General features: G+C 38.7%; 2 protein-coding genes across 3 annotated transcripts in view; both read left to right on the forward strand.

The window, feature by feature from the left end:
* The first annotated feature begins 601 nt into the window (after positions 1-601).
* FAM221A (family with sequence similarity 221 member A) lies at positions 602-15,629 on the forward strand. Its single transcript, XM_007425717.3, has 7 exons — positions 602-872; positions 7,394-7,567; positions 8,529-8,719; positions 9,666-9,872; positions 12,232-12,345; positions 12,430-12,518; positions 13,233-15,629. The coding sequence occupies exons 1-7, from the start codon at positions 808-810 to the stop codon at positions 13,302-13,304; spliced, it is 912 nt and encodes a 303-aa protein (XP_007425779.3). The 5' UTR covers positions 602-807; the 3' UTR covers positions 13,305-15,629.
* A 2,920-nt stretch (positions 15,630-18,549) lies between these two features.
* Positions 18,550-26,349, forward strand: part of STK31 (serine/threonine kinase 31) — a 46,707-nt gene continuing 38,907 nt past the window's right edge. Inside the window, exons 1-3 of one of the 2 annotated variants that reach the window (XM_088150685.1) lie at positions 18,550-20,318; positions 20,395-20,447; positions 20,712-20,810. In XM_088150685.1, coding sequence (XP_088006811.1) covers positions 20,288-20,318; positions 20,395-20,447; positions 20,712-20,810 — 183 coding nt within the window. In that variant the 5' untranslated portion in view covers positions 18,550-20,287. The remainder of the gene's footprint in view (positions 20,319-20,394; positions 20,448-20,711; positions 20,811-26,349) is intronic. The other variant, XM_007425715.3, reaches the window with a different exon arrangement.

Here is a 26,349-nt window from a genome sequence, read left to right on the forward strand (position 1 = left end):
ATTAGAATGGCCTATAAATAATATCAGATTTTTCATATATATATATATATAAATAAATTAAAAAAAAACAAACAAACTCAAGGCAGGGAACATACCTAATCCTCCTGCCTCCTACTTTCCCCGCAACAACAACCCTGTGAGGTGGGTTGGGCTGAGAGAGAGGGACTGGCCCAAAGTCACCCAGCTGCTTTCGTGCCTAAGGCAGGCCTAGAACTCACAGTCTCCTGGTTTCTAGGCCAGCACCTTAATCACTACACCAAACTGGCTCTCAGTTTCTATAATACATAGACAGTTCATATAATACATGAATCAACCATCTGGGGTGGAGTTAATATGATGCACTGAAGCACTAACTACCCTGGCTGGGTTCACTGGGCACCGTGAAGTTTGTGGCTCTGGGGGCTGTGCAAACTCAGCCTGTTTCAGGAGGGAGGGTGCCCTATCTTCACGTATTTCTTTACTGATGCCCGTATAGTACCGTACCACAAAGAGGTTAAAACTGTAATAAGGGTGTCACGTAGCAACGGAAGAGCGGCGGTTTCAACGGAACCTATCGAAAAACCAAGGCAGGCGCGCGGAGGCAACCTAGAGCCGTCGCCTCCAAGCAACGGCAGAGTCCTCCTGAGCGACGCTGCGGCCCAGCCGCTCCTCCTGACGGGGAGCCACCTCCCTCTCCCGCGAGGCCTTTGCTCCGCGCCGCGCCGCGCCGCGCGTCTCGCGTTCGTCCGGAAAGACTTTGCGGGATCTGTGAAACAGCATCTCCGCTGCCCAGTCGGCGGGGAGAGCCGGTAGGGCGTCCCCGAGGTCATGGAGTGGCTGACATTTCAGCCCGGGGCCGCCGCCGCCATAGACGACTATTTGGAATATAAGAGGTAAGGAAGCCAACCTGGCGGCCGCTTTTCATCCACCGAGGAGGGGCTGGGAAAGCCATCGCTCGGGTGCCCTGGACGGAAGAGGCTTCTCCATTCCTCGCGGCTTTTTGATGGTAGATGCGTGTCTCAAAAGACCCGCGTTTGTTTGGAATGCGCTTGGAGACGCGCGCTGCGGTCTGGTGGTCGTCCGGATTTCTGCACGCCAGATCCGGTAGCCTGGCTATAATTGTGCAGCCAACTTCGGTCCCCGTATTGAACCAGGAACAAATCTTACGGATTGGCTAAAATGGGGTTGACTGGTTTGTGCGGTTCCAGCCAACCTAATTGATTCAGCAAACCATGAGGCAGCTCACCAGGAGTTAGTAGTAGAAAACCACCGGTCTTGGGCCATATACAGAAATAAAAGGTGTCGCCTGAGCATACGTAGAAAGCGTTTCTTCGCTGCTGGGTAAAAGATTTATTCATTTATTTAAAACATTTATATAGCCACCTATCTTATACTGAACTCTAGGTGGCTCCCAACCAGCAGTTAAAACAACATCAATAACGCTAATACATACATATCTATTGAAACCACAAAGAAAGATGCTGTTCTTTAGCAGCCAAGACTCAAAGGAAGATCTGAAGATTAAGACCTGCTTTCCAACAGAGAATTTCCACTCCCCTCTGGCCTTTTGGCTTCAGCATTTTGGCTGTGTTCATGCAAAACACTAACCTCTAGTTAACGGTAGTGTATTGAATCCACTGACTTGGATCTGTAATACAGTGTATCATAAACAAGCTGTTATGAGTTGGGTTTGGACAATACACTGGAGCCAGAAACTAGCTGACCACATCTAAGCCTAGCATACTATGAGACCATATTTACACAAGGTGCTTAATTGGGTCACTTCCAAGGCCCATTTCCTGCTCCAGTCAGGCCCCCCAAAACTGTTACCTGCCCTAAGTCAGGCTGCTTGGTCTGAATTGAGTAGAAAAGGTTAACTCTTCTAGTCTTAGGAGGTAAGAGTCAGGAGCTAGAACAGCCCCCACAAAACTCTCCCTTTCAGCTCTTAAGGTGCAGAAGAGTGAGGGTGAATTGGGGGCAGAAAAGGTGAGGTGGTTCTGATTCCAATTTGGCAACTCAGTATGATCAACCCAGATAAATCTACTGCAGGATGAAGGCCTTTTCAACTGCTTTCCAAATGTTTTAACACTCTGCAAGTTGTTTCTAGTTAACCCCTTTGAATTGAGTTATATCATCTATCCAGTGTTGCTTGGGGCATTTGGGGTCAATTGGTATCCAATTGAGGATTGTTATTATCCAGCACTTATCTGTTTGTCGTGCCGTATGGCCAGCCCTTCACCATTTCCATGATGCTACCCAAAGCAGTTTGGTAAGTTGCTTCTAGCTACTACATATATACACATAATGTCTGTTGGCCATTACACACCACTCATTGCCATTAGCAAATACCACCCACCCAAGAACAATCTGATAAGGAGGCTGATATCCCAATCAAAATGGCTGCTCCTTATTTAACTGGGACAGCCCTGCATTTTCGACTGTTTGCAGAGTCTGACTGGGTTAATCATTTACCCATATTTGGGGCCTCATCCTGATGTGAAAACGATATGTAAATTTGAACTTTTAAATGAGCTGAGAAGGTCATTTAAAACCTTCATGCAGCATGTTTCCCATCTCTGCTCCTCCACTCCCAAGTGAGTGTCTTGTGATTGCCAAGAATGGCTTGTCTAGAGAGCAGGTTTGGTGACATTATCCACTGCTGATTAAAAGGAAAGTTAACTGTGGACATTTTTATATAGCATCTAAAAGGATGGTTTCATTCTGACAAGGAAAATATTTCAGATAGCTAATCTGCAGTTTATTCTCATTGTCCAAAACTGTATATATTGCCCAGCAGCAATCATATTTATAAATTTGCTGAGAATGCTGAGGAACATCAGAGGGAGGCACATGTACAATATTGCTAATGTTCTGGTCCATGCTGAGCTCTTCTCACATTGTGCATGAACATCTGGAGGTGAATTCAAAGTGTGTTTTGCTATACAGTATGCACTTAGAAGTTTGCCCTCTGATTCTTGTTTAGTCTGTGCTTTTATTCATTGACTGAATACACACTTCACACTAGAGCCATAGGAGCTCTATTTTAAGGTGACCAATATCTGTATTAATACTGGGAATATGGAATGAGAAAAGTGGTGGTTGGTTGGTGTTATTGGTCCCTGTGCTTATTTTGTAGATATTTTAAAGTCTTTCTAAATTATGTGTACACTGCTGTTTTTATTTTTGTCTGTTTAACTGAATTTGATTTGCCTCCTTCCCATTTTGTAATTATATACATTTCCATTGATTTTTATCTGGAGGGCAACTCAAGCTGAATGTTTGCACTATTCCAGTGCTACTGCTCTAGACTTCTTGTTCGAGTTTCCAGAACATGCCAAGCTAAAATGTAGTTGGCTAACTTGTGGCACAGTGTGTTATGAGAATCCAGCCACTATGGTTAATTTATGATTCAGTGTATTGTGTGCCCACAGCCATCTGAATTAATTCCATAAATCATGGGTTAGCTTTTTATGTGAACACAACATGGTTTATAGCTTATCCTTTGTCCAGAGATCACCAACTGTTGTTCCATGCCATTTTCTTCCCTTCTACCTAGACAATTTCGCTCTTGTTGTATGGGTAGGAAGTAAGAAAATAATATGCCGGACTTCTGGGGAAGAAATGGTGGACCAAAGAAGGCTCTGCAAAAAGCAGAGCCAATGACCATGACAGAATGAAGAGCCAGTGAATAGACCAGTTCTTCAATAATTCCTCTCTGGACAAGGAGAAGACTTAAGATTACCTACAAGTGCTCCTGACAGCTGCTCCTTGCAGGTTTAGAGCTCTGGGAGATGAGAGAATAACCACCTTGCTCAAACTGTGGTCAGTGTCTTTGAAAGGACACTAAGTTCGCATATTTCCTTTTCTAATCACTTTCAGAAATTGCTTATTAACTGCTTTCAGCTCTTAGGAACCTTTGGATTGACAAATTTTATAGCACCGGGTGAGTTTTCTTCAATCCTTAGCAAAAGAAGTTTTAACTACAAAATTCAGAACTTAATTTTTTTTTTTTTTGAATAAACAGCATAAGGTTGATTAAAAGTTTGATTTTAGAAAGTCACAAATAGACTAAGGGTCCAGATAATTTTGAAATAAGATTTTGGAATTAATTATAAAGAATCCTTCCTGTGGGAAAATGTTTTTGTTTTGAAACATAATAAGATTTTAAAAATTGGATACTAAAGGGAACTAATGTTATAATTAAAGAAGAACACTTAAACTCAACTTACAGAATGAAGCAAAATATTTTAACATTGGACATACTGAAGGATATTTTTGAACAATGAACCCAGAAGTTAATTTTAAGTGTCTAAAAGATGTTATGGAAGAGGAGCAAGTTCTGTCTGACAAGATCGAGACTGAGTTGAAAGTGGATTTCTACAAGAATGACACAGAAAAAGATATTACACTTGACATACAAAAGAATCCGACTGATGTCTTAATAATTAAAAGGGATATACAAACCAAGAGAGTGACCTGGATAATTTTCCCATATTGGATTTACAAAAGAAGCTTGTTAAACATTTTGAAGAATTTTGTGAGAAGGGACAAAAGAAAAGAAATCAAGTTAAATGACAAGAGACTAAATATTAAGATTGTTAGAAGTAAAAGGAAGGAATATAAAGTTGGTTTATTTGATCAAGGTTAAAATAGATATGTTATCTCTGGTAATCTTAATGGACTTTTGCTAACATCAGGACTGAAATGACGGTGCTTTATGGATTTGTTTATAGATAAGAGATGGGATATGGGAAGAAGAGATCATTTGTTTATTTTAAGAGAAGGTGTTACGTTACTAAAATTGTTTATACTTGTGATGAATGTGGGAAGTCACTTCTTTATATATATTTTTTTCTTTATTATTATTATTTCTTTTCTATTTCTCTTTCTATTTTTTCCCTTTTTTGTTTTTTTCTGCACCTTCTACTCTTTTTCTTTTTTTTAGTTTGTATTCATTTTTACTGTTGTAATTATAATCTTTAATAAAATTACTATTTAAAAAAAGAAAATAATATGCTAATCTGTGTGTCCCTTGGATAAAGGATGGCATGTATAGGAATTTAAACGTTTCCTCCTTTCAAAAGAAAATGTAGACAGAAAAATTCTTGAACACAGATAATCCTGTACAATACCTAGATTGGAAATTTCTCCATGCACAATAAGTGAGTCACAAAGTAGCCACAAACCCTAAGCTCATACCATAAACCTTCTACTCTTTTTCTTTTTCTTTTAGTTTGTATTCGTTTTTACTGTTGTAATTATAATTTTAATAAAATTATGTAAACCCTAAAAATTGGGTTGAGAACACCACTGATAAGTTACCCAGGTATATTATGTAATCACAGCCAATTATCCACTGGATCCAGCTCCAGTTGGATACCAAGTGTGAGGCATGGTCTACAGAGATGCCCAGGGTATGTTCTTACCCTGTTATCTGGGAACAGTTTGATCCTGTTGAACCTGAAGAAGTGGACAGGGCCCTCCAGACAGTCAGTGCCACCACCTGTCAACTAGATCCATGTCCTTCCTGGCTAGTTAAAACTACCTGGGAAGTTACATGTGGGTGGGTCCAGGCAATGGTGAATTCATCCTTGAGGGAGGGGGTGTTTCCAGCTGCCTTTAAGGTGCTGGTGTACCCCCTCCTCAAGAAGCCATCACTGGATCCCACCATACTGCACAATTTTTGTTTGGTCTCCCACCTCCCCTTTTTAGGGAAGGTGATTGAGAAGGTGGTGGCGTTGCAGCTCCAGAGGATCCTAGAGGAAATGGATTATCTGGACCCCTTTCAGTCAGGTTTCAGGCCCGGATCCCAGATGGAAATGGCATTGGTCACACTCATGGATCTCTGGCGGGAGTGGGATGGGGGTAGTGCATCCATCCTTGCTCTTCTTGACCTCTCAGTGGCTTTCGATACCATCGACCATGGTATCCTTTTGGGTCGACTTGGGGAGTTGGAAGTGGGCAGCACAATTTTGCACTGGTTCTCTTCCTACTTCCAAGGTCGATCCCAATTGGTGTTGATTGGGGGCGAGAGGTCCAGCTCATGGCCCCTCCTTTGTGGGGTGCCCCAGGGTTCAGTACTCTCTCCGCTCCTTTTTAACATCTACATGAAACCACTGGGTGAGATCATCCGCCACCATGAGATGAAGTATCATCAATATGCTGATGATACCCAGTTATACATCTCCATCCCGGGTGAGGCAAGTGATGCCGTGACCACCCTTTTGTGGTGCCTGGAGGCTGTGGGGGTCTGGATGGGGTGCAACAGGCTTCAACTGAACCCTCATAAGATGGAGTGGCTGTGGGTTAATGGCTCCTCTGTATCCAGGATGTTGTCATCTTTGGTGCTGGATGGGGTAGCATTGCCCCAGACAGACCCAGTGGATAATCTGGGGATCCTCCTAGACTCACGGCTCCTGCTTGAGGAGCAGGTGGCAGTTGTGTCCAGGAGAGCCTTTGCCCACCTTCGTGTGGTATGCTAGTTACGCCCCTTCCTGGATCAGGAGGCTCTCTGGTCAGTCACTCATGCCCTGGTCATCTCTCGGCTAGACTATTGCAATGCGCTCTACATGGGGCTACCTTTGAAGAGTATCCAGAAGCTACAGCGGGTCCAAAATGTGGCCGCGAGAATAATTTTGAGTGCCCCAAGGAGGGCCCATGTAACGCCTCTGCTCTGCGAGCTGCATTGGGTCCCAGTCTGCTTCCAGGTCCAATTCAAAATGTTGGTTATCACCTTTAAAGCCCTACACGGCATGGGTTCAGGTTACCTGAGGGACCGTCTTACCCTTGTCACATCAACCCGTCCCACCCGGTCAGGCAGGGCATGTTGCGGGTCCTGTCAGTGAGAGAATATTGACTGGTGGGGCCCAGGAGGAGAGCCTTCTCTGCTGTTGCTCCCGCCCTTTGGAACATTCTGCCCCCTGAGGTGTGGCAGGCCTGTACCCCACCAGCCTTCTGGAAAAAATTGAAGACCTGGCTCTGCCAGCTTGTGGGGGGGGATAACAACTCTACCCAATCCTGGGGGTGGCTGGCGCCTCGATGACGCTCCCTGAGTGATTGCCAATTATTTTGGATCTTTTTATTATTTATTTATTTATGTAATTTTGTAATTTTAATTGATTTTAATTGTTTTGTAAACCGCCCAGAGTCTTTTGATGAAATGGGCGGTGACAAATCCGATAAATAAATAAATAAAATTATGTTTAGGATCATAGTAGTTTTTAGATATTCACCTACTTCTTTTTAGAATCAGAATTCCCACATATTCACATTTTGGTTCCAAGATTCTCTCTCCTTTCTCTTATGACATAACAATTTCACCCTGTTTTCTACGTGTTTATTATTAAAGGGTTGTTGGTTTCAATTGTAATTAAATATGTAATGAAAAGTATTACAGAAATCAACACTTTTGCAGAATTGTAGGAGAAGATGATGGTGGGAAACTGTTTACCCCTGAAGAATACGAACAATACAAGAAACGAGTATTACCAATTCGGTTGCAAAATAGATTGTATGTGAGCTGGAGATCACCAACTGGCATGGACTGTAAACTCGTGGGTCCAGAAACACCCTGTTTTTGTTCTCACAGGTAAGGCATTCTATATCTGTACCAATGATGATGCAATCAACTTGACCAGATAACTTGTTTCTTAATAGTCATATATGTTATGTATCCATAATATGGCATTTGCTCAGAAGGAAGACTAATTCTCCAAATAATTTTTATCTTTAAAACAGAAGAGTGGGTTTAGATTTGCTGATAATGCAATAATTGAGGCAGATTTTTTTTTCTGCCTAATCTTACCAGAGGAAAATGGGTATTGTCTTAAAATCTGGGTTATTTTACCTTTGGGTTAATACATAACTGTACTCCTGAGTCTGCTGGTTTGTGCTATCAGACTCTCAGTACAACTCTTTTGCACAAAAATATAGTACATGTGTTCCTCTGTCCTTGGTTGGATTCACAAATATAAGCCAAGAGAAGGCAAATTTTTGACAGCTCATTTTCCTTTTGTGAAGTTAGAAAGGAAACCTTTTGTCTTGGAAATGTGCAGATCTGTTCAATCTCCACATTCACTTTTGGCTTTTTCAACATAACAAAATTCATGACTTTGGTTGTTTTCTTACTATGTTAATTACTGATAAATAAAATGAATGTAGTGTTGTACTGAGAAGCTCTGACTTTCTTATTTGGATTAAGGTTCAAACCAGGAAAAAGTTCATTCCAAATAATTCTACTGGGAAGGATTCATTCAGAGGTCCATACTCTGGAGGCCTCAATATTTCTAGCAACTCTCTGCCCCAACACATGTAGAAAACTGAGCAATCCAAGGGATCAGTTAAAAAATTGATGTATATTTTTTCCAAATCCAGGACAAGAGTGGAGATTTTGAAATACTGATTGACTAGCAGATTCTGCCAAAGTGTATTAGCCTTGCCTCTTTTATAGAATAATTGAATGTCTTTGAATAATAAAAGGATTACTACATATTCTAATAAGTGAGTAGTAACCAAACAGTGTGTCTGCATTTTTGTTTTACTTTTCCTAGATATAAACAACACAAAACAGACTTTGAAGTGATTCCAAAAGAACGCCCTATTTCTGTACCTTGTAGAGTGAGCCGATGCCCGTGTAAATCTTATAATTTTGTTCCTCTTAATGGTACTCAGTCCATCCGCTGTAGATGTAAGCACTTTGCAGATCAGCATAGTCCAGCAACTGGATTTCCATGCAACGTGTGTAAGTGTTCTTTGGTTAAATAAGTAATTCATATTTAAGGGTAACTACTATCCAATTCACAGATATCTTTCTTTAAATACTATCTCAGTATAACAACAATGCATATCTGTTGCTTTGGGAATGATTAAAACATTTCAAATTCTGCAATTAGGAAACTAATTTAACACTAAATATTTTTCCAGCCAACTTTAGCCTGCCTGATTAGATCTAGTAGGGAGAAACTGTTGCAAATCCCACACTTTTGGAGGTTCAGGGGGCTGAGGCAAAGAGGTGCTGCTTTTCTGTTGCAGCACCAATATTGTGGAATAGTCTCCCTGTGGAGATCTGACTGGTTCCTCTTCGTTGGTTCTCTGCAAGCTTCTAAAGACTGAGCTTTCTGGAGAGCCTCTCCCTGATTTGAGTTGTCACCATCTTTTATTCTCTCTTTTTGTGGTGTCATAATTTTTATATGGGGTTTGTTTTATATCGTATTTTTATGTGAGCTGCAGAGAGTAAATTTTGACTGCAGTGGCATACAAATATGCTAAATAAATAAATAAATAATGACTTTAAATCTGGTTAATTTGTATCATAATATGCAATATTCAAATTTGTCCTGCTTCCAGATAGGAGAGCCTCAATGTGATCTTTTTCAAGCATATGCAATAAGACTGTTTCTACTATCAGACAACTCGTTGTAGAATTAGTCCCCAACTGCAAATTATTATCTAAACAAAGAATACTGTCATGAGTAATGTTTATGATCCCAGATGTAGAAATGATTATCTTCTAATTCTTACATTTTTTCCTCATGTCTGTCCTATTTAAATAATGCATATATGCATATTAAAAGGTTTCAGCTGTAGCCATTGTTTGTATCACCAAGGCCATCGCAAGCAAAAGTGACATTGAGTGGAAACCTGTCAAACATGTAATTGTGACTTTTTCAAAATATGTTTTGCATTAGGTTCCAAATGTGCAGGGTTTCACAGTTGCTTTACTTGTGGATGTGGCCAGCCAGCATATTCTCATGAAACAATAGTGGAAACAAAAGAGGAACGTTTAGCCCAAGGAAAGCCAGTTGGGCAAGATGTCCCTTATGCTGCAATGGGGGGACTAACAGGTTTTAGTTCCCTAGCAGAAGGCTACATGAGACTTGATGATAGTGGACTAGGTAAGGATGAAATGAAATATTGTTTTTTGAGTTTATACATGATTGCTTTTGTACCTCTTGGCCAACTTACCCTATGAAGTTTGGGGGAAGATAAGCAGTGGGAGTGTTATATATTTTGCCTTGAACTCCTGGAGGAAACCGGGATGGGGTGGGGGATATACATCCAACAAATAATAAACAATGACTTAAAAACACAAATACAAGTTTAGTAGCACCATTGTGATAGCTTAATTACTGTACATGTCTAAAAAAATAAGTGCCGTGTTTCACGTAATGATGTCTGATTATGGAATCTAGTTTTATACCCTGTATTTGAACTGTGTGGCCCATCAAAGCTTATAGTTTTAGTACAAATATGCTTGGACTTTTTGGGAGGAATAAATGGGAATTGCCATACTTATTTTGATTTTATGCAGAGTTATCTTGAAGATCACCTGGAATTCTAGTAGGTGCAAAATTCTTCTTCTTGATGAATTTGAAATAGTTGTAATTCTGCATCCAGCAGGGGCTTGATCTAGATTGCTGCCTCCTCCAGCTCTATAACCGTATTAAACCTCATTTTGCACCACCATTCTGGCTCTTAATACTTGTCTAGGCCTAATTTGAACATAGAAGTGCTTGACTTTCAAACCCTTTCAGCCTGTGTTTAATGGAAACGGTCTGTCACTATGGAAACTGATATTTGATTAGGCTCTGTTTTGTTTATCTTCTGTGTATTATGGAGTGTCATTTATAGTTGGCAACAGGCCTTTATTAGAATACCTCTGTCTATGACATTCCTATGAAGATCAGTCATATCTTCTTTTTCTTTGTGCTCCTAAAACTATTTCAAATTTTACAAAAGTATGAAGTGGAAGAAGCTTTTAGGTTTACATTTTTAAATTGCTGTCCTAAATTGTTGTCCTGAAGGTATTATAATGTGTTTATTGTCTATTTTTTAATTAAATACAATTAAATGTATTGCAAATGAACTATTTTGAATTATAAAATAATAATAAAGCCATGATTTAATGAATTTTGGATGCAGCACTTCAAAATGATGGACAAGGCCATTTCTGAAGTCAGTTCAGATATCTAGGTAAGGGTAGAGGAGGCACATGGTAGAAAATAAGCAACAATAGGTATTCCTTTTACCCACCCTGGCTCTGCTCTGACCAGCACTTCCTTGTTGGATGAAGCTTATGTTTGAGTTCTTGGTGAGGTAAGGGGAGGGCAAGAAGGATGATACTGGGAATATCAATCCAGTCAGCAGGCTGGTGGGATATACTGTGTTGGGGCAGCAGTTTAGAGGAGGGAGGAAAGATCAAGCATGCTGGTGGGATATGCCAGCCTGGGAAATCAGCAGCTGTGGTGGCAATTCCTTTTCACCATCCAGGCTTCTATTCTCATCCAACTTTTTGTGCATCATCTGAATAACCTCTTTGTTCAGTCTCCAGTGTAAGAGGGAGCTATCTTGTCTCTCTCCCCACTGCACTGTGTTATATTTTCCCCTCTTTTTCTGTCTTTGGATTTGGTGGGCTCTCCTTCTACCTGTTCACTAAACTGTGCTTTTACTTTATCTGTAACTTATCAGTACATTTCAGATAGGTCCTGACACAGAAAAAAATTATCCTTCTCATATTTCATCTGTTCTATAGATATGTAAGAAAGCTACCTTACCGTACATTTTTAATTGTTGCTCCTGTTAATATTTTTATGATTGTTTTTCAGTTTAATCACAGCTTAATAACTGGTCTTCAGACCTATTTCATAATTATTTCCAAATGAATAGCAGTGTTCATTTTGTAACAAAAATGGAGTCTTGTACCTTAAAGTTTAAGAAATGTACCTTAAAGTTTAAGAAATCACATATATTACAAATATTATATATAATATAAATATTCTATTATGTTAAAAAGTTCTGTGGATTGGAATCCACTTCATCTGGTATATGGAGTATTATCTTAAGCTGGAGGTTTATATTAATATTTGGGGGACAAACTAAAGGAAGTGAATTGCAGCATGTAAACAGTTTGCTGTGATTATTAACCTTACTAACAGTGGTTGTTTTCAAGCATTTCTTGCTGACAGTTTAACCAATGATAGGATGTTTATAATACATCCAGTATAATTAACATTTTTTATTCTGATGGAAGCTGAAGAAGATAGAATTAACCCTTTTGATGAATGTCAATTCTGACCTTGATTACACTATTTTATCCATACTATCAATTTATTCATTTGTTCATCTTCTAGTATGCCATCATCTAATAGAAATGCTCTTCTATATCTTTGATAGTCTCACTGAACAAATGTTTTAAGCTAGATTTTATTCATTGGCTGTAATATTTTAATTTGTTAATGCTTGTTTAATTTTAAGGAGCACCTTCCGCTCAATTCTTAGAAGCTCCTGTAACCAACATGGATAATCCATTTTTAAAAGCATTCCAAGGTCCTTCCAGTTCCATGCAGGCAGGATTCCAGTTAACAGATGGTAATGATTTTAAAACTTCTTATATTATCTAACTGAATAGATTTTAAGTGTATTTTAAAATCTAATAAAAATGTTACTTTTAAGGAGGTACAAGTACAGCAATGCAGGCTTCCAGTTTAAGGCAAACTGAAGAAGATGACATGGCTTACTTTGAAAGACAGTATCAGACACGGGTAAGCCCACAGCATACATTATTTAAAACAAAGGCATTTATTTCCAATTAAAAATAATTTGTTGAATGGCACTTATGACACATATTAATGTGTTGATAATTAAAAAAAAATGTTGGGGTATTATAGTGACATCTGAAAATCAAATGTACTTAGAAGAAAATATCAGGACTATCTTGACATATAAAAACAAAAAAGGCTGTTTGTGCAATTTATATTGAAGATGAGTGACTTTGTTTTCCACCTATTGCTACAGTTATCTTTTATCATATCTGAAATTGAATCGTCCATCTTCTATTTCTGCCTATTTATAATTATAGAAATTCAAAACAGTACCATTTAAGTAATGAGGCTGTGCAGTCCTTCTCATTCTGTTTTGAAGAGTTGCTCTGGAATGAGATGCAGGGAGACTTTGACTACACCCACACAATTTTGGAAACAGACAAAGCTGCTTTACTGAACTGCTGACTTACTGTTTCATACTTCCATGCATTCTAAAGCACCTCTTAAATCAAATCCAAAGGATTGCACAACAATAATAAGCAATTATGTGATAATGAAAAGCAATAGAAAAATGTAACATAGTATCCAGCAAAGGAAATTTCTGATGCTGTAGGATAAGAAAAACTAGCAATAATGGGACTAGATGAAATGTAGTTTGCAGAAAACAAGTAGACCATGTTTCATGTGATTTTATATGGATTTTTTTCATTACAGTTGAAACAAGAGAAGGCAAGAGAACAGAAAGGAAAAGGTCCTATACCACCGAAGACTCAAGATCATCAATAATACAAAATACGTATTTTATTGTCATTTATAAGCATATCTCTATATTTCTCTATCCTCTATATATATTCAGTGACTATAGTATGTTTATTTTTCCATATCAATTTTGTTATATTTACCACAGTTAAAATAATATGATAGTGTGCCTTTTTTCAGGCACTGAAGCAAAATAATGCTATTCTAATTTTGCATATTCAAAAATCAGCAATGGAAAAACTGTAGGTTTCATTGCAGAAGACTACTGTGAACACTGAGAAATATCTCTTCGGAAGAGTTTTATCATCTTTGAAAGAATTTTATCATCTATATACATTTGCATTTTATGAAAAGAGTGGTTTTGTTTTCTGTATTTCAAGATTTTAAAATGTTGATAGTAATAAGGAAAAATGAATATTCATTACAGTTGAACTGATTTACCTAAAAGTAATGCAGCAAACATGTGGTTGACAGATTATTGTATATGCATTGGATTGGACCACATATATCTGTCTTGTTTTTTTTAATAGCCTATCGCTTACTATAGATGATAACTGAAAATGGACCTTAATTTCTTATAACAATACTTCACTTTTGTTATGGACTAAGCATTTTAAAAGTCAGAGCATTTCTCATCATTTGTTGATGAGGACTTTCTAGATGAGACTTCTTAAAAATACATACCATTTCTCTTCTTCCTCTCAACAATCTTTTTGAAATGGGGGAGAGAGAAGAAAATGTAAGAGGATTGGTAATGCATATGTCACTAATTAGCCTTTTTAGACTATCCCATAAACTTCTATTCAAAAAGCAGAAACTGACACTGTACGCTGTGAATGGATAGCAGATGGCATTAATATATGTAAATGGCTCTATCGTTTGCCCCTGTAAAATGAGAGATGCATATTCAGTGTTTGAGGGAAACAGGTGAACTGTTTCAATAAAATTTTCCAGTGACAGTGCACACAATTAGGTTGTAAGTCTGAACTTAACAAAAATACAATAGAAACATCAGGGTTTTTTTGGCTTAACTATTAGCCTGGCTTCACAAGATTATATAAACTGCTTGTCTTACCTTTTATTTGGCTAATGTGTAAAAAAGGTATCTTTACACTCACTGTAGAGTTCCTTCTTAGGGCAATTCTGCACAGCAGGTTTAGGGTTCTTGTCTGCCAGAATGATACTAGCTGGAAATGAAGCTTCCTAAAAAAGTCACTGTCCAGATTTGAAGTTTTGGCAATTACACTGGTCAGGTTTCCTTTCCAGAAGAGAGTTACCACAGCCCCTGATCAGTAGATTCTCCTGCTTCTTTACCCCATCTACCCATGCCAGGAAAGCAAACAGCAATCACTTTCTTTTTTGTGGGTCTTTGGAGATGTGGTTTCCACAGCAAATAAAGTCCACCAGTTATAGAATCAGCGTTGGAAGGGCCTTAGAAGTCATGTAGTCTAGCTCACTGCAGGAGCTGGTTGCTTGTAATGAGCATTTTAATGCTCTGCTTGTGCAGAAAACCACATATCCCATTCTTGTCACTTGAGCTACAAGAGAAAACTGGCAAACTCTCATCGATTTCACTGCCAAGGTTTCCCAGTTCACTGGAATGTGTGTACAGTATGGGGGAATCTTAATACCTCTATGTCCAGAAATCTTCAAATCCCCAGCTGAATTGGGATGATTCCACTGAGGCTGAAATAAAGAGGCTAAACAAACTTTTACTGGATAAATCCTTCTATATTTTACATGGTTTGCTCTCCTGTTAAATGCCTGCCTGCCTGCCTGCCTGCCAAATACCTGGCAGTTTCAACTATTCCCAACTAGTTTTGTTTTGGTGGCACCAGGGCTGCATTGGAAATCATGGCGATTGTAGGCATTACGATCCTGAAAGCTTGCAGGCTAGCTTTGCTACTTCTGCCTGCTGATTAAAAAGTAGCCTGTAACCCAAGTGAAAAGGGATCTCTGAACTGCATTTATGTGAGACTAGTTTAAAAAGAAAAAAAGGACCCACCTTTTCAACAAGCACTGGCAAACTCTGCACAACACTTTGTGAGTATGGGAAAAAGAGGCAGTTTTACCTAGGAAGATTCTGTCTAAAGGGAGTCAGGAAATTCAGCTACCGAGGATGAAACATACACAATGTAGTGACCAGAGGGGAGGGGGCATGCCCATCATAGCATATAGTACCCAATTGGGGTGGAGGCATTTGACCACAAAGAAATGAAGGGCACAGATGGTCAGAGCAGCTTCTGGCAGATGTGGGAAAACACTACTTTCAACATGGAGCAAAGCAAGAGGGGCAGATCTGCCTTCACGGTGGGCTGGGGTTGGGTGCCTATTCTGGAGAAAAGTGGAGCAAGTAGAACACCAGGACAAGTAGGATGTGCAGATAGGCCCTTATTGCTGATGGATGCTTTCTAATCTTGTGTATGTATCCTGCTTTTTAGCTTTGCAGTTCCCTCTTTGTATGCTGGTGCAATGCAGTAATAATATTAATAAATTTATATGCTGCCCAACTCCCAGTGACTCTGGGTGGTTTTACACACCATCTTGCCACAAAAGCAAAATAAACTATTGGGATTATTTTGAAAGTGAAGATAAAGACTCATCGTAATACAAAACTCCATTGTCTTAAGGGGTTTCAGCCCATTTCATTATACTGTACATAGGATCCGACTCTTTAAAAACAAATATAAGCACGCTAACTTTTGAATACGTTAGGAGTCTTACTACTAGGATTGTGTTCAAAATGCACGTGCAATTCTCTACCTACCTAGTCGCCTCTTAAATGTGCAAGACTTGCAATCTTCCAAGCTGAGGCTTTGCGTATTTTGTTGGGTCTGTATTAAATCCCAATTGCCACCCCCTACAGCCCCCGCCTGCATTACGCTTGTAGTCTTAGCAGTGGTCACTTTGTGCGCGGGGACCCTCGAATACAGCAGGCTTAACTAAACGTTAATGTAAATGTGTCTCAACTTGAAAATATTAATAGACCCAGGACGTGCGGTCACGCACACAAAACCCGCAAGTTTGTGCAGATCTGACAACAGCTCTTTGGTCGTTAATCTCCCGCGCAGGTTTAGACTGGTTGAGGCTGTCACGTGGCTGTGTCAAGAGCGCGACTTGGGCTGTGCGGTGCGTGCGCCTCGCTCTCCCGTTGCAGGCCGCGTTCTGTCGCCTTCCTGTTATCTCTTCGAGATCTTAATTGGCCCAGTTATCGAAACAGAACGTTGGCTGGGTCTCCGAGGCAGGGAAAGGGAGCGCGCGAGGAGGAAAAAAATCCCAAAAAGCAATTTCAACTGATTCGCTAATGGTGGAATATGATTTTAAAAAGCTGGGACCTTAAGGGCCTTCTCTGAATCGACGCGTTGTAAGAAAAGGAGCGCGAAGAGGCCGGCTATCTGTCGCACCGACTCTTGCTGGAAAGTGGACTCCGTTAATAAATACTGTAGTATTTAACTTTTATGTGTGGTTAAACAAAAACGTGGTCAGTTGGCTAGTAAGTCGGGGGCCTCAACCGGCGTAAGTTTATGGTTTAGTGTGTGCTGAAAAGCCAGGTAGTTGAGTTAACTTGGTTCAAGGAAGTGTGGGTGTGTTCCTTACAAAGATTACACGAAATGCCTATTAGCACTAAATTTCAGGAAGCGCATCTCCTGGGATATCTGCAGCACAACCATGTGGAATAGGTCAAGGCTACCATCTTAATAATTTATTAATATTGTTAATTATATTAAGATAGGCAATTGGGATGATGCAGGTGTAGTACCCTGAGTTAAAAAATGACGTAAAACTGAAGTGGAAATTTTGCAACTTTACCTTATTCAATGTTCTGGGATTAACTTTACCATTTTCATTCTTGCAGCATTCATCCCAAATTTATATTGTTTTTAGATTAGTGAAATAGAAGCTAGGCAGGATTTGTCTTTACCTCTGTGACTCTTGTATCCATAGAAAATAAGATGGTAATTCTCTGGATAGTTAGCTTTAAATTGAAGTAGGTTGGGGTAATTTTTAGGACAGGGTGGCTAAAAGTAGATCTGGCCACTGATGAATCTGTAGATGAGTTGTAGTAGATCAAGATGTAGTGTAGTGGTTGAAGTCTTGAATTAAGAGCAGGGAGACCCAGGTTATAATCTAGCCTCAGCCACAGAAGCTCACTAATCATCCTTTTTCAGCCCAACCTACCTCACAGGATTGTTGTAGGAAAAACAGGTGAAGGGAGTGTTGCATACACTGCCTTGAGCACCTGAATGAAAATCAGTCTTTAAATCTAATAAATCAGTTACTTGATTGTCAATTGTAGCAATTATACTATGGAAATAAAATAAGTAGTGATCTTGTACATGGAAGATTGTGTTAAGAATGAAGCAGGTGAGATGGGGATCAGCATTTCCAAGGCTGGAAAAAAAGATGATGTCAACAGATTTCAGATGACTTCCATGGCATTACATGGTTTGCAACTAAGGTGGTCCCCATTTTCAGTCATTGGTGAAAGGTTGTCCCTTAGGGTCAAAAACTGTTTCAGTGTGCCTGCCACAAGCAGTAATTTAAAGTAGCAGGATAAATTTAGGAAGCTGCTTTTTATTCACAGCATTGGCTTATTTAGCCCTCTATGGCAGTGTTTCTCAATCTTGGCAACATTAAGATAAGTGGACTTCAACTCCCAGAATTCCCTAGCCAACATGCTGGCTGGGGAATTCTGGGAATTGGTCCATCCATCTTTAATGTTGCCAAGGTTGAGAAACATTGCTCTATGGTTTAGGGATTGGTAGCATCTCTAGGACCCTCTGGGCATAAGTTTTTTCCCAGACCCATACTTCTTCCTTAGAGATGCAGTTTGAACTGCTTGCCTTGGTAATCTTAGAAATCTTGTAAAACCAATCTTACCTCTTTAGAGTTGTATAGTTTGGTGGGTGGCCAATAAGGCTCAGAATCTCAGATCATTTTCTTCATTGTTTGTAGCTGGATTTGAGGGACAAAATACTCATATTTACAGGTCCCTTTATTTAAACTTTGATTTGATTGAAATAAAAACAGTCACTTTACTTTTTCAAGCAACGTAATGATGAGAAGACATGAACTTCCTTTATACATGTTCATGTCTCAGTAGCCTCTGCTCCACACCACCTAGATGCTTTTCTCCTTGCAGATATTTACTCTTTGTTAGATTCATATCCCATCTTTCCTCCAGAAGCTCAAGACAGTACATGGAACTCTGATAATATCTGCCTGTTTGATCTGATCTGGCAGAGTTGCATGCTTTGGGTTCCTTTGATTAAACAGTATCATCTACTGGGATCCCAGGAGCACATCTTCTCTGTAGCAGCACCTGCCCTTGGAGCAAGATTTCCCTTCGAGATCTGGATGGTCCCCACTCTGCTGTTGTTTAGAAAATCCATGAAGACCTGGCTCTTCACCCAGGCCTTTGGTGAGGGAGAGCGAGACCTCCTGCTTCGTTTCCATCCAGTCTCTTGTTCTTGCCATTTTTTATCTTTTTTTCCCTTCCTTTTAATTGGTTTTATTGTAATGTCCTTGTTGTGATTGTTGTGAGCTACCCAAAGTCATTGGTAGTCAGGCAGCATATAAGTTTAATAAAATAAATAAGTTTGATGACTAAAACTCCTTCCTCTGATTTCTCCTCATAACTGTGAGATAGCAGTTGGCTCAAAGTTCTTGACTGAACTTTCAAGGCTGTGACTGACTGTGAATTTGGGTCTCTCTGCTCCTAAGCCAACATCTTAAGCAGAGTTCCATTTGTACAACATGCCAAGCTTGTTACTTTTAACCTTGCTTTAACTTTTGTGTCTTTACAAGTGGAGCAAGCCCAGCCTATTTGTTTAGTTTATGGCTCAGTGTATTGCCAGCTCGGAAAATCAGTTTATTGAGTATTCAAATTAAATTTATTGCAGGAACACAATCACTAAATCATAAAATAGCTGACTATATTTTAGCTTAGCGTGTTGTATGATTAATTTGTAGCTTAGGAGGTCATTCGGACCGAGAGAGTTGGGTTAATTAAGTGAATTATGATTGTGTTAACCATGAGTAAGTGTGTCATACAAATGTAACTTCCCTCAGTATTAGGGCTGGTTAGGAAAAGGATTGAAAACAACTCTGACAAGGTTATAGTGCTCTTGTATAAAATCTAAGGTGTGACTGCATTTGGAATAATACTGTTCAAAAACTGTTAGTTGTTGCATCTCAGAGTGAATACAGTAGACCTGGAAATAGAAATATAAATGATTAGGAATATGAAGCACCTTCCCTATATGGAAAGATGAAAAACTTCATGGCTTTTCAGTTTAGACCAGTGTTTTTCAAACTTGGCAACTTTAAGTTGTGTGGACTTTAGATTTAGATTCTAAGTGCATCTGGAAGGAACTATGTTGAGGAAGGCTGGTCAAGAGTGGCAAATAAAAGGCAGGAACATCTGACAAAAACAGTGGTGCTCTAATTAGAAAAACAAAAGCTTTTAGTAAGACAACACTATGCCAAAACTTAAAAAACAAGTGATATTTTGCTTCCATGTGGCCATGAGATAAACGCTTTGTGTATTACTACTAGTTGTTACAATAGTAGCTTACGACACATCACATTAAGCTATGAATTACTTATCCAGGGCCTTTTGAATAAGACAAAATAGGCTGAGTTTGCCATTGCATGAGTCCCTAAGCCATTATTTGTGAACCCCAGTAGCTGGGTTCATACATCTTACTAAGCCTAAATTAAACCCATCTCACTGTGTCTTAGTATGATATGTGAGCCTAATCTACAAGTTTTGAGAAGGGGAAATAGTTTCCATCAGCACTGTTTTTGTTCTAAGAAAGTGGCAGGCAGACAATCCCTGGTTTCCTGTGTTTTTTTTCTTTCTTGCACAGAAAAGGTATGTGTGATGGTGATTAAACTGCTTCAGATAATTACAACAACAATAATAATAAACATCTGGCTGTGTGACCAATCATAAATAGGCTATTATTCTAACCAAAGATTGCTTCCGTATTTTAGGTTCTGTCAACATGGAAGAAGATTCAGCATATAATAATAAAGGTACACATATTAAGAGGATAAAGTTTTTTTTTAACACTAACACTCAAAATGATTTGACTTTTTTTTTCTCCTACAGTCGAAAGTGTAGTTGGCTGTCACATAGAAGATGCTGTAACCTTTTGGGCACAGGTAAGGTCAGAGTTGTGGGGAATAACGAATAGCCCTCTTAATTATGATGAGATTAAGATAATTAGTGCCTGAGGGAGATATATTATCTAAAATAGAAATTTTTGATGCTTAACTTTGGTAAAATCAATTTTTTCTAAGAATGCTTCATAAAACTCTACACATAGCATATTTTAAGTTTGAATCACTTTAGTATTTGTCATCGATTATGTGGTGTAAAAATCTTGAATGTGAATATTGATTTGGATTTCAATGTGTGTTGTTTAGAACATTAATAGGCATAATGAAATCTTGAAGACTAGCTGTGCTCTAGCTAAGATCTGTCCTCAAGCCACCCCAGTTTATGGCAATCCTGATTTTAGCAAGGTAGGTTATATACATAGTTTCTTTGCTTATGTAAACATAAAAACTTCTTGCAGGGATCATTTGAATTTTTATATTTTAACATACACTCCTAGGAAGATTTTTGAAGTAAATTGTGTGAGCTTTTGAAGAGATGTAGTGCAATAATATATTCCTGTCTTGCACCTCTGCTTTCAGTGCTTGTAAATATTGGCTAGGTTTGTACTTCATGCTAAATTATAAAATTATTTTTCTTATGGCTCAGCCCATTGTGTGAATCAGTTAATTGTGCCTTGTTCTACAAGTCATGGTGTAATCCAATATGTGAATCTGGTCCTTTAATTGTTTTAAAATGTATTCAAGTGCTGTTTTCATTTATATTTGTCAGACACTTGGAGTTGCTTATGTGTCAGGTTCAGCCCAAAGAACTCCACGAGACAGTACAGATATAGTTCTGTTGCATTTATTAGCTTCCACCTCCAAGACAGAATCTCTCCAGACTGAATCTAAACTTCCCAAGCCAGCAACCCAAAACACCGTGAATTCCTTAGGGTGGTGCCAGTCTCATCTTCTTAACCTTCCCATGCTCCTGCTGGGGGCTAAGGAAATGCTTATCTCCCCGAGTGCGGCCTTCATCAAACCATTCCATCACATCATGGTAGAAATGCCGAGTAAATATTTTTAAGTACAACACTGATGATATTGGCATACCACATTTAACCATAAAATAGTTAATTGCTGAATATGCCATGTTGGTGATTGGTAAGCTTCACTCATTCCTCCTGCTAGTGGACAAAGAGGAGTAGCTTGCAAACAGTTGACAAACGATGGATATGTGGCTATCTAAAAGAAGGATGTACTGTACTTTATTTCTAGTTACTGTAGAAGTATTACAACAGTGTGTACTGGTAGTCCTCACTTACCGACTGTCTTGTGCAGCGACTGAAGTTACAGCTGTGCTAAAAAAATAACTTTGTGACCAGTCCTCACATTTATGATCATCATCACATGTTTGCTATTTGCATGCTTCAACAACAGAGTTGTGACAAGCAGAGTTAACAGAGAAGGCAGAAGTAAAATCGTAACTCATGATCATATGATTTTTTTTTGGTTAGCAACTGTGGAGCTTTGCTTAACCAAAGGGGAAGTAAGGTTATAAGCCCATTGTGGTCATGTGATTTTGTGCTTAGTGACCATGGCACTTAGCGACCAAGTTGCTGGTCCCAATTGTGGTTGCTAAGTGAGGACTATCTGTAATAAAAATTGGTGGCTTAGTATGATATCATCTTGAGTTTGGGCAATTTGCTTAATTTTTACAAAACCATGAATAGATGGATGGTGTGGAAGCAACATCTTTTTGGCTGCTCACAGCAGTGTGTTTGTGCTTTAACTGTTTTGTGGTTAAGCATGCTGGGAATGGGTCCTGGATGTTGGCCCGTATATAAGAATTAAAATTTTCTATCAGGGCTGTGGAGTCAGCACATTAAAACCTTTGACTCCAACTCCTTTATTCATGGTGACTCTGACTCCTTTAATTATATATCGATATAGGAAATAAATTATGAATATACTAATTATATATTTCCTATATCGACTGTAAGCACACAACATACAAGGCATTTCATCACTGCCAACATGAATCAGAACCCTAACCTGTTAAAGCTTGGGTCTAAAGGCTATAGCTAAGACATTCTGTTTTTTAAAATTTTATTTATTAAATAAATTACAAACATTCAGTAATCTTATAGTTTAAACAAAGGATAAAAGCTAAAAAATAAAAACAGTGAGGTTATATTTTCATCAAAAGACTATAGAGTATAAAGTAATAGGATATAAAAGAAAGAAGCTAGAAAAGAAAATCAGGAACAACTTTCAAAAATCTAAAGTATATCTTGATATTACTAAAAAGAATTCAAAGTCAAAACTACAAAAAAGTAAAAAACAATTGAACACCTAAAGCAACTTAACAAATGACCGCTTTAAAAGAAATGAACTCAATTAGGTACATAAGTAACATAAACTTTCTTTTTCAAGATTAAAGTATTGCTTGAATATAAAACATTACATTTAATGAAATAAAAATTATATTGTAGAAGATTGTTGAAGACTAACATATTGTTCTTAGAAACAGAATTGCTTCTGCCAAATCTTCCCTCACAGAAGCCCTTAAATCTGATTTGACTATTTTCAGCGCTGAAAACAGTCTTTCAACACTTGACTTGGGTGGGTGGCGTTGCTGTTGCAGTTCTAGCTATATTACTAATAACCTCTGGATAAACAAGATGGCTTCTTCTATAGCCAGTTTTGATGAGCAGTCTTACTTTTCCACTTCCTTTAATCCTTAAAAAAATTCTTGCTGAAATTTCTTTCTTTGGAGATTTATTGTTTGTTTTTCCATGCTTAAGTGGTGTCACTTTGAACATTCCATTCTGTCCAAGTAGGCTTCAAACTCTTAATTCTTCATTTGAAGAGGATGATTCTGAGTTACCAATGCTTCTAGCTTCTTCCAGTGGTTCAGGTGTTTCCGGTAGTACTTGTAACTCTTTCATGCAAACTGCTACTTCATAGAGTGCCTGTTTTCCTGTAGCGACTTAGTCATTGCTCAATAAAAGTTGGTTCATTGGATCAATGTAAATAGTAGCTAACAGGATTTGATTATCCAGCAAGAGACCCTTCCTTTTCTTCATTGAAGATACAATGCCATCAGCAATTAATCCTCTTCTTTTGTTCAGGAGATACAAGCTTTTCCACTGCAGCAAGAATTTACCAGGTGTTAAATCCTCAGATTGCAACTTCTTGGTGACAGTAAGAGGGTGAGAAAATAGACTTTCTAAATCTGTCACTTGCACCCACTGGCTTTCAGTTAGTGAAACATTTATGTTGTCCAGATCTTCAAGAAAGTCTTAGTTCAAGCAAACACTTTATCATCAAATAAGTGCTTCCCCAGCATGTTGCTTCATCCAGAATGGCTCCTTTTCCAGTACGTCTCTGCAGAGTAGCATCTGTTTTAGGGGTCCTGGCGGCAACAGCTACTTGCCTCAACTTGCCAATGAGAGTAGCTGCATGATGATCTTTCAGTCCATCTCTTATTGCTAGTTGCAGTGTATGTAACAGCACAACACATACAGTATGTTGAATTGTAATAAGCTTAGATGCTGCTTCAGCAGTATCATCTAAAGTTTGAGTTTCACTGCTCTCCTCTATTTGTACTGTTTGTGGATTACTTGCAGGAATGGATCTTCATCTTCTAATATTTATGTGCTTTCTTTGTCAACTTTATTCATTTTCTCAATTGTGCTTAACATATTTGAAGCATTATCTGTTATAGTACATAGAACCTGTTCCCTTTTAATTTCAAAATCTTCCAAAACATCTTCCACTAACTTTTGAAGATATTCGCTGGTATGATGTGCATGGGTGTCCTTTATTCTTAATGTCCGAGTTATTTTATTGCTTTCATCAACAAATCTAACATTAATAGCGAAATAATTGACTCTTGACATGTGCATGCATCCATTTTAATGAAGAAAAAATGTTCCTTCAAACTTTTTCGAAGTTCTTTCTTACATTTGGCCTCTTCAATTATAAGTCTCTTATGCTTTCTCTTTTTAGAGAAATTCCAAGTTTTCTAGCCATTTCTCCATTTAAGTCTAAAAAGGATGGTTGTGAAAAAAAGGATAGAGGTACACTTCACTGCCATTTCAGTGATGTGGTTTTTGAACTTTTCTGGCATCATTGTTATGGTAACTTTGTCAGATGTAAAGAATCTTAGTTGTGTTTGGCCTCTAGTAGGGTTCTGATCTTTCTTTAGCCTTGAAGTAGATGGAATGTTGTTATTTTCTTTCTCATTCACAGCTTCTAACACTTTAGGATGCAAATGCTGCAGGTGTCTTTTCAAATTTGATGCTGTTGTAGGTGCATTTTTGTCTGAACCACTAAAACTACTAATTTTTGCATTACATGTTTTTTCAGAATCATCATCTTCTATAATATACTGACATATATAATGTTTCTCATCTGTTGTTATTATAAAATGTTCAGAAACAGCCAACTTTGTTGACACTCTTTTTGCCATTGTGATTTTCTTCATAGGGTGCTGCTATCGCAAAATAAAAATATCATAGAATATGTTATATTTTGAAATTTGCAGAGAACGTGAAATTAAAATATATTCTGAAAAAAATAGGTTAATCAAATTATTATCTATGAAATAAGAAATTTTAATATATTTACAGTACTGTGCAAAAGTTTTAGGCAGGTGTGAAAAAATGCTGTAAAGTAAGAATGCTTTCAAAAATTTATATTGTAATTGTTTATCAATTTACAAAATGCAAAGTGAGTGAACAGAAGAAAAATCTAAATCAAATCAATACTTGGTGTGACTACCCTTTGCCTTCAAACCAGCATCAATTCTTACACTTGCACACTTTGTACACTTGCACAAAGTCAGGGATCTTGTAGGATTAGAGTTGAGTGTATGATTAACCAATTATACCAAGCAGGTGCTAATGATCATCAATGTCATATGTAGGTTGAAACACAGTCATTAACTGAAACAGAAACAGCTGTGTAGGAAGCTTAAAACTGGGTGAGAAACAGCCAAACTCTGCTACTAAGGTGAGGTTGTGGAAGACAGTTTCACGTCACAGGTCATACCCCACGGCAAGACTGAGTGCAGCAACAAGACACAAGGTAGTTCTACTGCATCAGCAAGGTCTCTCCCAGGCAAAAATTTCAAAGTAGACTGGGGTTTCAAGATGTGCTGTTCAAGCTCTTTTGAAGAAGCACAAAGAAACGAGCAACGTTGAGGACCATAGATGCAGTGGTCGGCCAAGGAAACTTCACGCAGCAGATGGAAGACACATCATGCTTACTTCCCTTCGACATCGGAAGATGTCCAGCAGTGCCATCATCACTGGCGGAAACCAGTGGGACCCAGGTACACCTATCTATTGTCCGGAGAAGTCTGGCCGGAAGCGGTCTTCATGGAAGAATTGCAGCCAAAGAGCCATACCTCCGACATGGAAACAAGGCTAAGTGACTCAACTATGCACGAAAGCATAGGAACTGGGGTGCAGAAAAATGGCAGCAGGTGCTCTGGACTGATGAGTCAAAATTTGAAATATTTGGCTGTAGCAGGAGGCAGTTTGTTCACTGAAGGGCTGGAGACCAGTACAAGAATGAGTGTCTGCAGGCAACAGTGGGGCATGGTGGAGGTTCCTTGCAAATTTGGGGCTGCATTTCTGCAAATGGAGTTGGAGATTTGGTCAGGATCAGTGGTGTCCTCAATGCTGAGAAATACAGGCAGATACTTATCCATCATGCCATACCATCAGGGAGGCATTGATTGACCCAAAATTTATTCTGTAGCAGGACAACGACCCCAAACATACAGCCAATATCATTAAGAACTATCTTCAGTGTAAAGAAGAACAAGGAGTCCGGAAGTGATGGTTTGGCCTCCATAGAGCCCTGATCTCAACATCATTGAATCTGTCTGGAATTACATGAAGAGACAGAAGGATTTGAGGCAGCCTACATCCACAGGAGATCTGTGATTAGT

Source organism: Python bivittatus, unplaced genomic scaffold, assembly GCF_059951505.1.
Source record: "Python bivittatus isolate LINGU-HERP-01145 unplaced genomic scaffold, Pbiv_v1 ctg000610_np1212, whole genome shotgun sequence".
Taxonomy (NCBI): Eukaryota; Metazoa; Chordata; class Lepidosauria; order Squamata; family Pythonidae; genus Python; species Python bivittatus.

Coding starts and splice junctions, on each gene's coding strand:
- FAM221A (XM_007425717.3), top strand. CDS start 808: ATGGAGTGGCTGACATTTCAGCCCGGGGCCGCCGCCGCCATAGACGAC. Junction 8,720..9,665: donor TGGATTTCCATGCAACGTGT/GTAAGTGTTCTT, acceptor GTTTTGCATTAG/GTTCCAAATGTGCAGGGTTT. Junction 9,873..12,231: donor ACTTGATGATAGTGGACTAG/GTAAGGATGAAA, acceptor TTTAATTTTAAG/GAGCACCTTCCGCTCAATTC.